General features: G+C 42.8%; 1 protein-coding gene and 1 long non-coding RNA gene across 8 annotated transcripts in view; one reads left to right on the top strand and one right to left on the bottom strand.

Moving 5' to 3' along the window:
- Window positions 1–14,889, bottom strand: part of LOC149979544 (uncharacterized) — a 1,100,972-nt gene that overhangs the window by 252,700 nt on the left and 833,383 nt on the right. The window lies entirely within an intron of this gene.
- Window positions 1–14,889, top strand: part of drosha (drosha ribonuclease III) — a 148,952-nt gene that overhangs the window by 22,354 nt on the left and 111,709 nt on the right. For all 7 annotated transcript variants that reach the window (XM_036935297.2, XM_090189107.1, XM_036935298.2 and 4 more), the window contains exons 16-19: window positions 4,417–4,524; window positions 6,167–6,274; window positions 9,577–9,715; window positions 9,826–9,886. In XM_036935297.2, coding sequence (XP_036791192.2) covers window positions 4,417–4,524; window positions 6,167–6,274; window positions 9,577–9,715; window positions 9,826–9,886 — 416 coding nt within the window. The remainder of the gene's footprint in view (window positions 1–4,416; window positions 4,525–6,166; window positions 6,275–9,576; window positions 9,716–9,825; window positions 9,887–14,889) is intronic.

The following is a 14,889-nucleotide window of genomic DNA, read 5'->3' as shown; positions in this document are numbered from 1 at the left end:
TCTGCTGTGTTGGGGCCTCTTGCCCCAGAGAGAATCCCTGAGGGTGCCTCTGTCTGCCCCTAGAGACAGACGTGTTGCACCCCAGTTGGAGGATCCAGGACCCCTGGCCAGCCGCTTTGATATGCTTTAAACGTAGCTGCCTGTCAACACACACACACACACACACACACTATTATTGTTATTTTAATACCTATTTTCTGTCTATTTTTAAGTAATGTGGCCCAAATCAACAACTTCTATTGGAATTTGAAAGTATTTTCAAATCGTTTCCTATAAATAGTCTAGTATTTGAAAGTGTTTTCAAATTCTAATTTAAAATGACTTTTTTTTTTAATTTAAAGGTTAAATAAAATTAAAAATTTAAAAAATTAATGGGCTAAATAAAGGTACAAAAATAAAAATACAAAATTGTAGTGTATTTGGGTCCATGTATTTGTTGGGTCCATGTATTTGAGTATTTTCAAATACTTTCCAAGTGTATTTAACTACATGTCTTTTCAAATAAAAAATATCTAAATACTTACTTCCATGTCCTTATAATGTAATTAAAATATCCTAAATAGTATTGGAATCCAGGGGGGTACTAAGCACCCCTTTAGGTTATTTATTAAAATATAGAATTTGGCCTTTACTACTACATAGAAACCCATTGAATAACACATTCATTAATGGCAAAAAAGACAGTCGAAAAGTAAGTCATAAGAAAAAAGGTTAGAAGGTGTCTGTCCTATATCTTGGAGATGTAAGAAAGCTCAGTCAATTTTTTTGTTTTTGACACGGCGAACACCAACATGTTCCTGAGCGCCTCCCCTTTCCATAGAGTGGTAATAATCAATTGTAGGCCTAACAGTTTGTATACTGCAGACGTTCTTGTGAGAAGACCGATTTTTGGGGATGTCTCATGGTCTGACACACCACTGTAGCTCGGCCACTTTCCACCGCAGGTGCGGGAGGCCGCCATGGGTGGATGCGTTGAATTGAGACAACCTGATTTCTCTAGTTCAAACTGACATATTTTGATGGAGATTTTTTTTTATTATGTATCTTAAGGGTTAACTAGGTATCCAATTCAAAACTTATATTTTACCCACAATGCCATACAAAGTTGATTATTAACTTTGAATGATTCATTGAATTAATTTAAACAATTATTTTTGACGACACAAAATATTCACTTCGTCGTTGTATTCGTAGGGATTCTTTTCAATCGGAGTGCCCTTCCAGATGGTACGATAGATAACTTATGGCAGTAACAAGTTTGTCTAACTAGTGAGTCGTTTTGGCTACTTTCTCGCTCTCCCTCTGTGCCGCATACACGCCGGCTCCTCTCTTGCCCCTCCTCCACCCTTCTGCTAAAACAAGCAGACGCGATTTGCGTAAATGATTCCATTGACGTAAAACATGTATTTCGACTATCCAGATATCCGAAAAAAATGTTATATGATTCTTTGAATAATGAAATCATTTCAAATACTCATTCACTGACAGATACTCTATCCCGTTGTCCACTGATGGATGGCAGTGTGTGTGACCGTGTTCCCTTTGATTCGCAGGTCAAAGTGGGATGGTATTTCTTAATGTTTTCTTTCCTTGCCGTCGACAGAAAATCCTGCCATTTCCATTTGACTGTATCATGGGTAACTTCGGCACTTTGACAGAGATCCAAGTAACTGCAAAAATAAAGGGAACACTTGAGTAGATGAGGGATACAAAGTATATTAAAATTATGTGCTTCTACGCAGGTGTGGTTCCTGAGTTAATTAAGCCATTAAGGTATGAAAATGGCCCGTTGCCCATTATTTTGCTGCCTTGGCAAGATCACAGCGACTTTGAAAGAGGGGTCTCAAAGGGGGTTTAAAGGGTCTGTCCCCAGATCTCAACCCAATTGAACAGTTATCGGAAATTCTGGAGCAGCACCTGCGACTCCGCACGTTTGTCTTCATGCATCATCACCAAAACGCCAAATGACGGATTCTCTTCCAGGCTACACTTTTAGAATCTGTTCCAAGGTGTAATGAAGCTGTTCTGGCTCGTGGTGGCCCAATGCCCTATTAAGACACTTTATGTTGGTGTTTTCTTTATTTTGGCAGCTACCTGTACCATCCGTCCCCATTTTGACGATGGCCCATGGGAAAGGGGGATACCTAGTCAGTTGTCCAACTGAAATGTGTCTTCCGCATTTAACCCAACCCCTCTGAATCAGAGAGGTGCGGGGGGCCGCCTTAATCGACATCCACGTCTTCGGCGCCAGGTGAACAGTGGGTTAACTGCCTTGCTCAGGGGCAGAATTACGTATTTTTACCTTGTCAGCTCGGGGATTTGATCCAACAACCTTCCGGTTACTAGCCCAACGGTACCACCAGAGAAGACCGATGTGCTGATACACATGTTCCCAGTCCTATTTCTTATTTGTTGACATACTCTCTCAGCCCAGACCATGACCCGTATCCACAAAGAATCTCAGGAAAGGTCCTAGGAATCCTGTTAAAATCTGTTTTAAGACAACAAAAAAACTCCCAGAGTAGGTTTTAGGATGATTAAACACTGTCCAAGCTCTGAGCCAGGAGTCAAATCAACTCATAAATGTTTCTCGGCTGGTCACGACAGTTTGAGGTACCGCAAAGGAAAGATAGTGATGACGCTCATTGGCTTTGTTGCAAGTGATGGGGAATAACTAATCGCAATGAGGCATCACCAGTCACCAGATGTGAGCTCTATATTATGTGAACTAAACATACAAATGAAGAAACTGTTTAAAATGTATGATTTAAAAAAAAAATACTTTAATACATGTAATTTTGTCCTTGAATTATTATTTTTTTAAATACTGTAGAATTCCATTCATTCCTATAGCGGACTGCTCCTACTGGGGAGTGCCAATAAAGCCTCTCAATGGTCAGTACATAGCATCAGCATTCCAGAGTTTATATACATTATTGGTTTTAAAGGTATGTCATTTTCGTCGAACACAATCAAAGTTGGCATAAGCCCAAGATTCCTTTAATTGCCCAACTTTATTTTTTATTTAATTAAACATTTTTAAATAATGTGGCGCTCCAAAGGGATAACTTTAAATGAAACCACTAGACAAATAAATAAACACATTGTTTTGTATTATTTAATTACCTACATCATGTTAAGTATTTAGGCATATTGTGAAATTGGACTCGTGAAATCATTGTGTAAAGCGCGAGAGATACATGTCGGTCTAGATTATTTTTGGACCGCTCATATAGAAATATCAAAACATTCTTTTAACAACTCCAAAGCAATTGTATGTGTGTGCAGCAACCACTGACTCACTGCATTTTTGTGTCCTAAATACCTGTCGACTGGGTGTGTGACCAAAGAGTAAAATGTATCTTTTTTTATTAGCACTTACGACCAATTATCCACTTTGTGGATACTGGCCCAATGTGTCCTAAATGGCACCCTATTCCCTATTGTACTGGTTAAAAGTCATGCGCTATGTAAGAAAAAAGTAGTGGTGAAAAGTAGTAACATTTTGGTACTTGAATGTCTCTGGTTCAGACCTCGCCTCTCTGTGTTGTCTGCTCTTCTGCAGGCGCTGACACTGTACACTTTAGCCCTAGAACCAGGGATTTTGGGGTTTCTAGACAACCAAATGTGTGTCTGTGAACGCACTGTGTGTGTGTTGTAGCCAGTGCTAGCTGCAGGTCCAGTTTCCAGCTCTCTCGCACACACGCCCACACACGTTGGAGCACTACCTGGAGAGAGGGGAGGAAGGAAAGATTGCTGTATGTGTGTTCTGTATACCTGTTTGTGTGTGTGTCCTCTGGTAGATTTGCTCTCTCTCTCTCTCTCTCTCTCTCTGTCTCTCTGTCTCTCTGTCTCTCTGTCTCTCTGTCTCTCTGTCTCTCTGTCTCTCTGTCTCTCTCTCTGTGTGTGTGTTCCTGAATGTTTAACTGTGTGTGGTGTAATCTCCCGTGGGCAGATTCTGCAAGTCGACCGAAAAATCTGCTGTGTCTGAGCGGTATGCATGAGATAACGAACAGCATTAGTTCTGGTTTTGGGGTTTTCATCACTGGTTATTTGGACGTATCAGGATTGAGCGAAGGCGGTGCTTAAGCTACTTTGTCTTGAGTGTTTTGCTCATGTGCACACCCTGGTAGGGGGGGGGGCGTTAGCTGAGAGTTTTCTTTTGTGTGGGTGGAGACATTTTTGCTCTCAACTCTCAATTTCTAACAAGTATGAACTCAAGTTAATCACGCAGCTGACCAAATTACGCAATATTTTACTTCTGGGTTAACAGACATTGTGTGTTGTAAAGATGCTTGGCTGTCCCCTGTAGCAGCAGCACTAACCCAGTGGATCAATAATGTATGTGTGTTTGTCAGGAAGCTCCGATCTGACACACACACTAGGCTTAATAATGTACGGGTGTTGTTTTATCAGGAAGCCCTTCAGAAGATCCGCCAGAAGAACACCATGCGCCGGGAGGTGACCGTGGAGCTCAGCAGCCAGGGCTTCTGGAAGACTGGCATCCGCTCTGACCTCTGTCAGGTAGGCAGGCGAGATGCTTTGCTGCCCCACACGCACAAAGTGTACACTGTACTCTCCGAGACACAGCAAACCTATGCACAGATCCATGCACAGATGCACAAACATGGATGCACACTCACACATAGATATACACCCGACCACCTGTTTGGTTATTCTAGCATCATACCATCACGTCAGCCACGCATAGCAAACAAAGGCACATGGCGAGCAGTTTCTTGGCCGGTAGCTAGAGGCGAACACTGACGGCACATCAGCCCTCTCATTCTCACACACACCTGCCCCCACACAGACACAATCCCTCCTACCCCTACACACACACACACACACACACACACACCTGCCCCCACACAATCACTCCTACCCCTACACACACCTGCCCCCACACAGACACAATCACTCCCACACACACACACACACACACACACACACACACACACACACACAATCACTCCTACACACACACACAATCACTCCTACACACACACACAATCACTCCTACACACACAATCACTCCTACACACACACCTGCCCACACACACACAATCACTCCTACACACACACAATCACTCCTACACACACACACACACCTGCCCACACACACACAATCCTGCCTCCACACAGACACTATCACTCCTACCCCTACACACACACACACACACTCCTACACCCCTCCCCATCGTCTCCTACTGAGTACCCAGTGAGTAAATTGGTCTGGGAGTGGACCCATGCTAATGTTATCTCAGCCACTCGAGCAGTAGCCTAATTTGAGCGAGTCTGATGGGTTGAGACACTGAGACACGGTCTTGCTTTGTTAATTGGGTGGTTAACAAGGCCTTAGAGTGGTGTAGATGTGGGCGGTGGGTAGGCAGTCGAGGGCCAGGGGTGGGCTGACTGATCAGCTCTGGGGCTGTGTGGGTTAGTGGTTAGCACAGAGAGAGAGAGATAAAGACACACAGGCAGAGAGAGAGAGAGAGAGAAAGGAACAGAGGGAGAGGATGGAGAGAGAGAGAGAGAGAGAGAGAGAAAGATGGAGCAGAGGGAAAGAGAGAGAGCGAGCGACGCAGCTCATTTGACTGACCTGTAGGAGCCCCGGGCTCCCCTGGTAACACTAATTAAAACATGCAGCGCAGCCTGCTCTTACGCGGTGGTGCCGGGTTAATGGGTGTTCCACCGCTACACAACGCTCCCCCACTGTTCTCCTAGTACGGACTGATGAGACTCCCACTAATGATAGCTCATATTGGTTACTCTCTTTCTCTCATTTACTCCCGCAGTCTCTCCCTCGCCTCTCTACTCTCTTTCTCACTCGCTCACTCCTCTCTGTCTTTGTCTTTTATTTGTTTTTTTTGACACGGGCTATGTTTCTGCACAGGCAGGTTTGTGTCACCAGGTCCTGATTCGTCCGTGTCAACATTTGAATTTCCCCCACAACTCTTAATTTCTCCTCACGGCGAAGAACACATGCACACTGATTGGACTCGTGATTATTTCATCTCCCTCTCTGTCGAAGCGCCACTTAATAATGACTGGCTGATTTGATTATGCCATGTTCTCTCTCCCTTCCCTCTTACCGTCTCTCTCCACCTCTTTCTCACTTCGTCCACTTATCTCTCTCTCCTCTCTCTTTCTCATCCCCCCGCAGCATGCTATGATGTTGCCAGTGTTGACCCACCACATCCGCTACCACCAGTGTCTGAAGCACCTGGACGACCTGATTGGCTACGTCTTCAAGGAGCGCTGTCTGTTACAGGTGAGAGAAACACACGCACACAGCCAGTGTAGTCCCATCAGGGCTGGAGCCTTCCAGAGCTCTCAGCATTAGCCTTAGTGCTTCCTCCAGCACTATTGGAGAGCTGTCATACAGAGACTGATACATTAGAAAGTAATGTGTTGTGTTCGTGCTTAAAGAAAGGGGGATGGCTGACTTGTTGCCTCACGATCATACACTCAAAGACCTCTTACCCTTTCATTCACAGACAAAGATCCCACTAATTTACCATGCCTGCTTCTTTTGACCTGCTTTTTGGTATGTCTGAAAGGGGTAGGGGGTTACAAACATGGCAAATTTAAAAGACACCTAAAGACCTAGTCATGATTTCTGCATTTTCACAGACCCTGTAACACCTCCCTAATTTAGGTGTGTGTTATTGTGCGCGCTTGCATGCATGTGTTAACCTGCGGTATTGTGTGTCTGTCTGTCTGTCTTATGTGTGTGTGTGTGATAGGAAGTGGCCTTATCTTTGTGTGGTAGTAATGATGGCCTGTCATCATTATTCTTAAATAGAAAGCCCTGGCTGATGGTAGAGGCCTTACACACTAGTAACACCACCAGTCCATTTCCTGTATTTCCCTCTATTGTCCTGCAGGGGAGCTCTAGATTACAAGATCGTTTTCAGTTAAAGATGTAGTGACGGTTGGAGACATGCAAGCATCGTCGAGGATCTCCTGCCTGCCCCCTCGTCTTCTGTTCTTTAAACAACCATCTCCACCTCTGTTTTGTCTCCCCTGCTCTACATTCTCTTCTCTTCTACCACCCCCACCGCTCCTCTCTTCCCTCACCCACCTCCCCCTTCTCCCCAGGAACAGAGTAGGCCCGAAGGGCCTCAATAATTAAACTGTAAAACTCTACCACAGCCCCATCTCAGATGTCATCTCTCTCTCTCTCTGTGTGTGTGTGTGTGTGTGTGTGTGTGTGTGTGTACATGCTGGTGACACGTGCAAGAGGCACCAAAGTGGATCATGTTTTCGAATGTCTAATTTCCAAAATAATTAATGTAGTCTAATTTATGCTCCAATTCCTTTCATTTTTAAATTTATTTTGTCTCTGAGACAATGATTGATCTTGCAGAAAGGGTGTCTTTGCATTGATCAAGACAACATGTTGCTGCTTATACATTTTTTATGTATTCATATAACAAAATGTGTCTGTCAAGTTTCAAACTGCATCCCAAATGGGACCTTATTCCCCTTAGGCCCTGGTGAAAAGTAGTGCACTATATAAGGGGATAGGGTTCCATTTGAGACACATACAGACTTTCCACCTGAGTTATCAAATGTATTTATAAAGCCCTTTTTCCATCAGCACATGTCAGAGTGCTTATAAAAAAAACATCCTTAAACCTCAAACAGCAAGCAATGCAGATGTAGAAGCATGGGGGCTAGGAAAAACTCCCCAGAAAGGCAGGAACCTAGGAAGAAACCTAGAGAGGATCCAGGCTCTGAGGGGTGGTCAGTCCTCTTCTGCCTGTGCCGGTTGGAGATTATAAGAGCCATTAAGGCCAGATCGTTCTTCAAGATGTTCAAAGGTTCATAGATGACTAGCAGGTTCATCTATCACGATTACTCAAGTTTAGCCAAAGGCTGTTGAGCAGCCAGTAGACAATGCAATGGTCAGTACATCCGAAGCCCCATAACTTCATGCAGTCATAATTTTGACAGACAAGCATCCTCTCCAGCGATAGCGATGGAATGTAGGATTATGAGTGTGTTTTAAAATATATTTTTTTAACGATGCATCATTCCTACAACGGCCGAAGATGTAACATGCGTTTCCCAAAATACCACTCAGAGGGAACGGTCGCAAAGTGCGTTGTTGGATCATGAGTCTGTACTGATAGGATCAAATGAAAGGGAGCGCTGCTCTCTGATAGGCTTTCTCTATTCAAGTCTTTCCTTAACATATTTGAATTATTTCACAATACTGACAACGGATCAGCTCCTAGGGAGATATGACCACCTACGGCTGCAAATATTAAGGCGTGCCTATTCTAATGCCTACCCAATAAAAATGCACTAAATCACAGATTTGGCACATCATTGCGTACATGTTAGGCTACACATCATGAATTATACTGATACCATTACAGACAGTAGCCTACCAATAGCAAAATAGAACTCAAATGATTGAACATGACATTTATTTCAATATGATTGAAAGATTACGGTTTATTTTAATGCAATCATCTCGGTTTTCATTTGAAGCGTCTTTTTATACAGTGCTTGTTTGTATCAATGGCAAAGAAAGTGCAACTTTGTATTTGTAGGCAACTCTGTTCTGAAGTTGTAATGGTCACATAGAGACGGATAACCCACAAAGTTTATAGCGGAGATCTTCTGTGTATAAAGTGACGTGGGAGGGCAAAAAAGCATCTAACGACGCATTTAGCTGTTTAACAAGTGGTCTGAGGCAGCCGTTAGATTCCGAGTGTTTTCAAGTGTAACGTTAACTCTGAGAAGGAGGATTAAGTGTACTGTGTTTGCCACTTGATGGTTGCATCCCAAAAGGCACCATTTTCTCTGTACAGTGCACTTCTTTTGACCAGGGCTCATAGAGTGCCATTCGGGACACAGCCGATGTGTCTGACATTTCTCTGTTTGACCAACAGGGATCATTTAGAATTCCAAGTATTTTTGTGTCAACCTTTCAGACAAGAGGACAGAGTTGTGCTAGACTTCTACTAGTGCAAGGTCAAATAGTTCTGGACTGTTGAACGCAGTTCTGTTTCTTTTAGTTACAACAAAAATTGATTTGTTTCTGTTCAAGGATACAACCCTGGTGGCGTCTGGACTGATGATATTGAAACCCCCTCTGTTAACTTTTTACATGTATCTCATTGGAGCTTGAAATTGATTTTAAGTTGGAAACCCGAGCAGTCCTTTGAGAGGAGAGATGAGTTAGTGTTTTTGCTGATAGAAGCTACATTCTGATAATGTTAGATTGATAAATGCTCGGCACGTCTTACTGAGAGTATTATATATTCTCTTTTCCCTGTTTCTCCTTGGTTGACGATGTTCGGATTAGACAGACGCCCTGCTTTCCAAACAAAGCACAGTGGTGGGGAATATGTGTAGATCTTCCAGTGTGCTAACTGGCTTTATTTGTTCCAAAATATTTGTTTTATTTATACTTCTTTCCATTTGATTCATATTTTTTGGGATGCTTATTCCGATCAGTACATACTGTAGCTCAATTTATCCATTCAGATGGTGACACATATGGTCCCAGAAGAGGCACCATCAGCAGATTCTGACTTCTTCTCCCTCTCTCTACAGTTGGCCATGACTCACCCCAGCCACCACCTGAACTTTGGCATGAACCCGGACCACGCCCGTAACTCCCTGTCCAACTGCGGCATCCGCCAGCCCAAGTATGGGGACAGAAAGGTCCACCACATGTACATGAGGAAGAAGGGTGGGTACCTACGGTAGAATACAAACGTGCACACGCACACATCATTAATATTGATTGATGGATGTTTCTGTTGTCTATGCTGACTAACTAACCTCTGTCTGATTGGTCAGGAATCAACACCTTGATCAACATCATGTCTCGTCTTGGACAAGATGATCCCTCCCCCTCCAGGTAGGCCCTACTTCCATAAGGAGGTCTAAGCAATGTCCCCAACTTCTGATGCAGGGGTTATTCTTATTCCAATCCATTATGTAATGTACACTCAAAAGTTTTAGAACACCTAATTATTCAAGAGTCTTTATTTTTTTTTTTATTACTATTTTTTACATTGTAGATTAATAGTGAAGACATCAACACTATGAAATAACACACATGGAATTTTGTTGTATTGGAGATTCTTCAAATAGCCACCCTTTGCCTTGATGACAGCTTTGCACACTCTTGGCATTCTCTCAACCAGCTTTATCTGGAATGCTTTTCCAACAGTCTTGAAGGAGTTCCCACATATGCTGAGTACTTGTTGGCTGCTTATGGTGGTTGGAAACAAAAATCTCCAATTTGGACTCCAAACCAAAGGACAAATTTCCACCCGTCTAATGTTATTTGGTGTCCTTTAGTAGTGGTTTCTTTGCAACAATTCGACCATGAAGGCCTGATTCACGCAGTGTCCTCTGAACAGTTGATGTTGAGATTTCTGTTACTTGAACTCTGTGAAGCATTTATTTGGGCTACAATTTCTGAGGCTGGTAACTCTAATGAACTTATCCTCTGCAGCAGAGGTAACTCTGGGTCTTCCATTCCTGTGGCGGTCCTCATGAGAGCCAGTTTCATCAGAGCGCTTGGTTTGTTTCAAAGTACTTGACATTTTCCGTATTGACTGACCTTCATGTCTTAAAGTAATGATGTACTGTCATTTCTCTTTGCTTATTTGAGCTGTTCTTGCTGTAATATGGACTTGGTCTTTTACCAAATAGGGATATCTTCTGTCTACCCCCCTTCCTTGTCACAACACAACTGATTGGCTCAAATGCATTAAGAAGGAAGGAAATTCCACAAATAACCTTTTTAACAAGGCAGACCTGTTAATTGAAATGCATTCCAGGTGACTACCTCATGGAGCTGGTTGAGCGAATGCCAAGAGTATGCAAAGCTGTCATCAAGGCAAAGGGTTTCTATTTGAAGAATCTCAACTATAAAATACATTTTGATTTGTTTAACACTTTTTTGATTACTACAGGGGTTCGTCCTTTTGAAAGTTGCAACGTTCTTCGGCACAGTTTGCATGATGCCACAGAATTCTGACACATTATTTAAGTGTCAACAACTGGTACCATTAATGCTAGTTTGACCACCAGATGGCATCTTTGAGAAGCATTTGATATCCTTCAATAGTGGCTGTACTAGAGAATGTAAAACCTTTTTTTGTAAGAACATAGTAAATTGGACACAATTGTACATTTTAAGAAAGGCTAGACTGTCCTTGTAAATAAGAATTTGTTCTTAACTTCTTGACGCTACCCATCCCTTAAGCGGGATAATTGTCATCAGCAACCGCTGAGTAGCATAGCGCAACAGTCAAATAATATTACTAAATAATATTCATATTCATGAATTCACAAGTGCAATATTGCAAAACACGGTTTAGTCTTTTGTTAATCCACCTGTCGTCTCAGATTTAGAAATTATGCTTTACAGCGAAAGCAATCCAAGCGTTTGTGTAGGTTTATCGACAGCATAACATTATGTACACTAATCATTAAGTAGCTAGGTCACGAAAATCAGAAAAGCAATGAAATTAATTGTTTACCTTTGATCTTCGGATGTTTTCACTCACGAGACTCCCAGTTACACAACAAATGTTCCTTTTGTTCCATAAAGATTATTTTAATATCCAAATACCTCCGTTTGTTTGTTGCGTTATGTTCAGAAATCCACAGGAAAGAACGGTCACGACAACGCAGAATAAAATTCCAAATAATATCCATAATGTACACAGAAACATGTCAAATGTTTTTTATAATCAATCCTCAGGTTGTTTTTAAAATACTGTATATAATCGATAATAAATCAACCGCAAATGTCTTTCATAGTAGGAGAGGGAAAAACAATAGCTGTCCAAATTCTGCTGTGACCACTTGACACAATGTCTGGCTCATTTTTCAAAATAAAAGCCTGAAACAATGTCTGAAGACTGAAACCTTGAGGAAGCGTTAGGAAAAGCAATCTGGTTGATATCCCTTTAAATGGAGCAATGGGAGGCTATGGAACATGGAGTTTTCAAAATAAAAGCCACTTCCTGGCAATATCAGTTCTGTTATACTCACAGACAATATTTTGACAGTTTTGGAAACTTTCAAGTGTTTTCTATCCTAATCTGTCAATTATATGCATATTCTAGCATCTGGTCCTGAGAAATAGGCCGTTTACTTTGGGAACGTTATTTTTCCAAACATAAAAATAGTGCCCCCTAGTTTCAAGAGGTTATCTGACTTACCAAGTTAAATAAAGGTTACACTAAGAGCATAACATAACATAATTGTATAACCGTAGTCGAACCAATACCCAAACAGAGATTAAGTGAAAATAAACATCTCATTGATTTATCAAGTCAAGTCCCCATGCTTGTCTAAGAGCAGAGCGAAACAGTGCTAAAATAGTTGTAGGCCTTTGCTGCAAATCCTATTGCTTCTTACTTCAGTATGCTCTTTAAATAAAACCTACACCACTTTTAACAGGACATTAATCAACACTAGTGAGACTCATGTCGCCTACGGTAGGCCTACAGTATATCGTAAAATATTACGTGACTCTCCGCCGATAATTACATATAGAGGATTGGAGGATTCTAAGTTAAAACCAAAATGAATGAGTGAGTCACTCAGCTTTATGTCGGTGCCATCAACTTGATAATATATAACGATATTTTGGAGGTTATTTCGTTTTCAAAAAATGAAAGTGAGCGATTGTGATCTGAATGAAGGCCAAAGTAATATTTGTGAAGGCCAAAACATGTATTTCTGTTTTTAGAGGGGGAGAAACACTGGGCCAATTGTGTGCCGCCAATAAAGGCCAAAATAAAAAGGGAAAAAATAAAGGGAACACTAAAATAACATATCCTAGATCTGAATTAATGAAATATTCTTATTAAATACTTTTTTCTTCACATAGTTGAATGTGCTGACAACAAAATCACACACAAATTATCAATGGAAATCAAATTTATCAACCCATGGAGGTCTGGATTTGGAGTCACACTCAAAATTTAAATTGGAAAACCACGCTACAGGCTGATCCAACTTTGATGTAATGTCCTTAAAACAAGTCAAAATGAGGCTCAGTAGTGTGTGTGGCCTCCACATGCCTGTATGACCTCCCTACAACGCCTGGGCATGCTCCTGATGAGGTGGCGGATGGTCTCCTGAGGGATCTCTTCCCAGACCTGGACTAAAGCATCCGCCAACTCCTGGACAGTCTGTTGGTGGATGGAGCGAGACATGATGTCCCAGATGTGCTCAATTGGATTCAGGTCTGGGGAAAGGGCGGGCCAGTCCATAGCATCAATGCCTTCCTCTTGCAGGAACTGCTGACACACTCCAGCCACATGAGGTCTAGCATTGTCTTGCATTAGGAGGAACCCAGGGCCAACCGCACCAGCATATGGTCTCACAAGGGGTCTGAGGACCTCATCTCGGTACCTAATGGCAGTCAGGCTACCTCTGGCGAGCACATGGAGGGCTGTGCGGCCCCCCAAAGAAATACCACCCCACACCATGACTGACCCACCACCAAACCGGTCATGCTGGAGGATGTTGCAGGCAGCAGAACGTTCTCCACGGCGTCTCCAGACTGTCACGTCTGTCACATGTGTTCAGTGTGAACCTGCTTTCATCTTTGAAGAGCACAGGGCGCCAGTGGCGAATTTGCCAATCTTGGCTGTAAGCACAACCCCAACCTGTGGACGTCGGGCCCTCATAACACCCTCATGGAGTCTGTTTCTGACCGTTTGAGCAGACACATGCACGGCCTGCTGGAGGTCATTTTGCAGGGCTCTGGCAGTGTTCCTCCTGCTCCGCCTTGCACAAAGGCGGCGGTAGCGGTCCTGCTGCTGGGTTGTTGACCTCCTACGGCCTCCTCCACGTCTCCTGATGTACTGGCCTGTCTCCTGGTAGCGCCTCCATGCTCTGGAGGAACAGAACGCAGGAAGATATCACGTGGTATGCGCGTGACCAGGACCTGGCTCTCTGCCATACCACTGACTCAAACAGCTCCCATCCAGCTCCACATCACAGTAGAAGCTTCATTCAAGGTTCTACAGACTGTTGACATCTAGTGGAAGCAGTAGGAAGTGCAAGCAGATCCATATCCTACTGTTTTTTCAATAGGCGATGAGTTGAAAATCGACCAACCTCAGATTTCTCACTTCCTGGTGGATTTCTTCTCAGGTTTTTGCCTGCCATATGAGTTCTGTTATACTCACAGACATAATTCAAACAGTTTTAGAAACTTCAGAGTGTTTTCTATCCAATACTAATAATACTATGCATATATTAGCAACTATGACTGAGGAGCAGGCTGTTTACTCTGGGCACCTCTGTGCACCTTTCATCCAAGCTACTCAATACTGCCCCTGCAGCCATAAGAAGTTAGTGTTGATGCCTGCTACCCAGTGGGGTCCACCCTCCTCCCTTCCCTATGGGCTCGGTCCGTCTTCTGTACAGGACTCTGCGGCCCATCCCGTGCCCCCTGCCCTCGTGCCTTGAACGCCCACCAGTGTTTCGGTGGAAACAGCTGGAGAACTGCAAGGCAATCCCAATGTGCGCCACTCGGGAGCCATGAACAAAATATACTGTCCTGCTAATAACAGGGTTAATATATATCTGTGAGAATATTCAAGGGGCTTTTTTTAATATAACTTATATAAAGATTTCGTTTTCAAATAACGTAAAATGAGCAAGAAAAAGGCCATTCTTGAACATGGGGTGAGACATTACTAATTTGTAAATAAAGCCAATTTGTTATTTAAAATTATTTATTTCTGTTTTTAGAGGGAGAGAAACCAAAAACCTAGAGTCATCTCATGGGTCTCCCAGTCAAGGACCGCATGGTTATTGAACCAGCATCTGTAACAACACAGCTTGCACTGCTATGCAGTATCTTAGACCGTTGCTCCACTC

This window comes from Oncorhynchus mykiss, chromosome 11 (genome assembly GCF_057628025.1).
Source record: "Oncorhynchus mykiss isolate SJ-2025 chromosome 11, ASM5762802v1, whole genome shotgun sequence".
NCBI lineage: Eukaryota > Metazoa > Chordata > Actinopteri > Salmoniformes > Salmonidae > Oncorhynchus > Oncorhynchus mykiss.
This window is presented reverse-complemented; position numbering and strand designations above follow the sequence as displayed.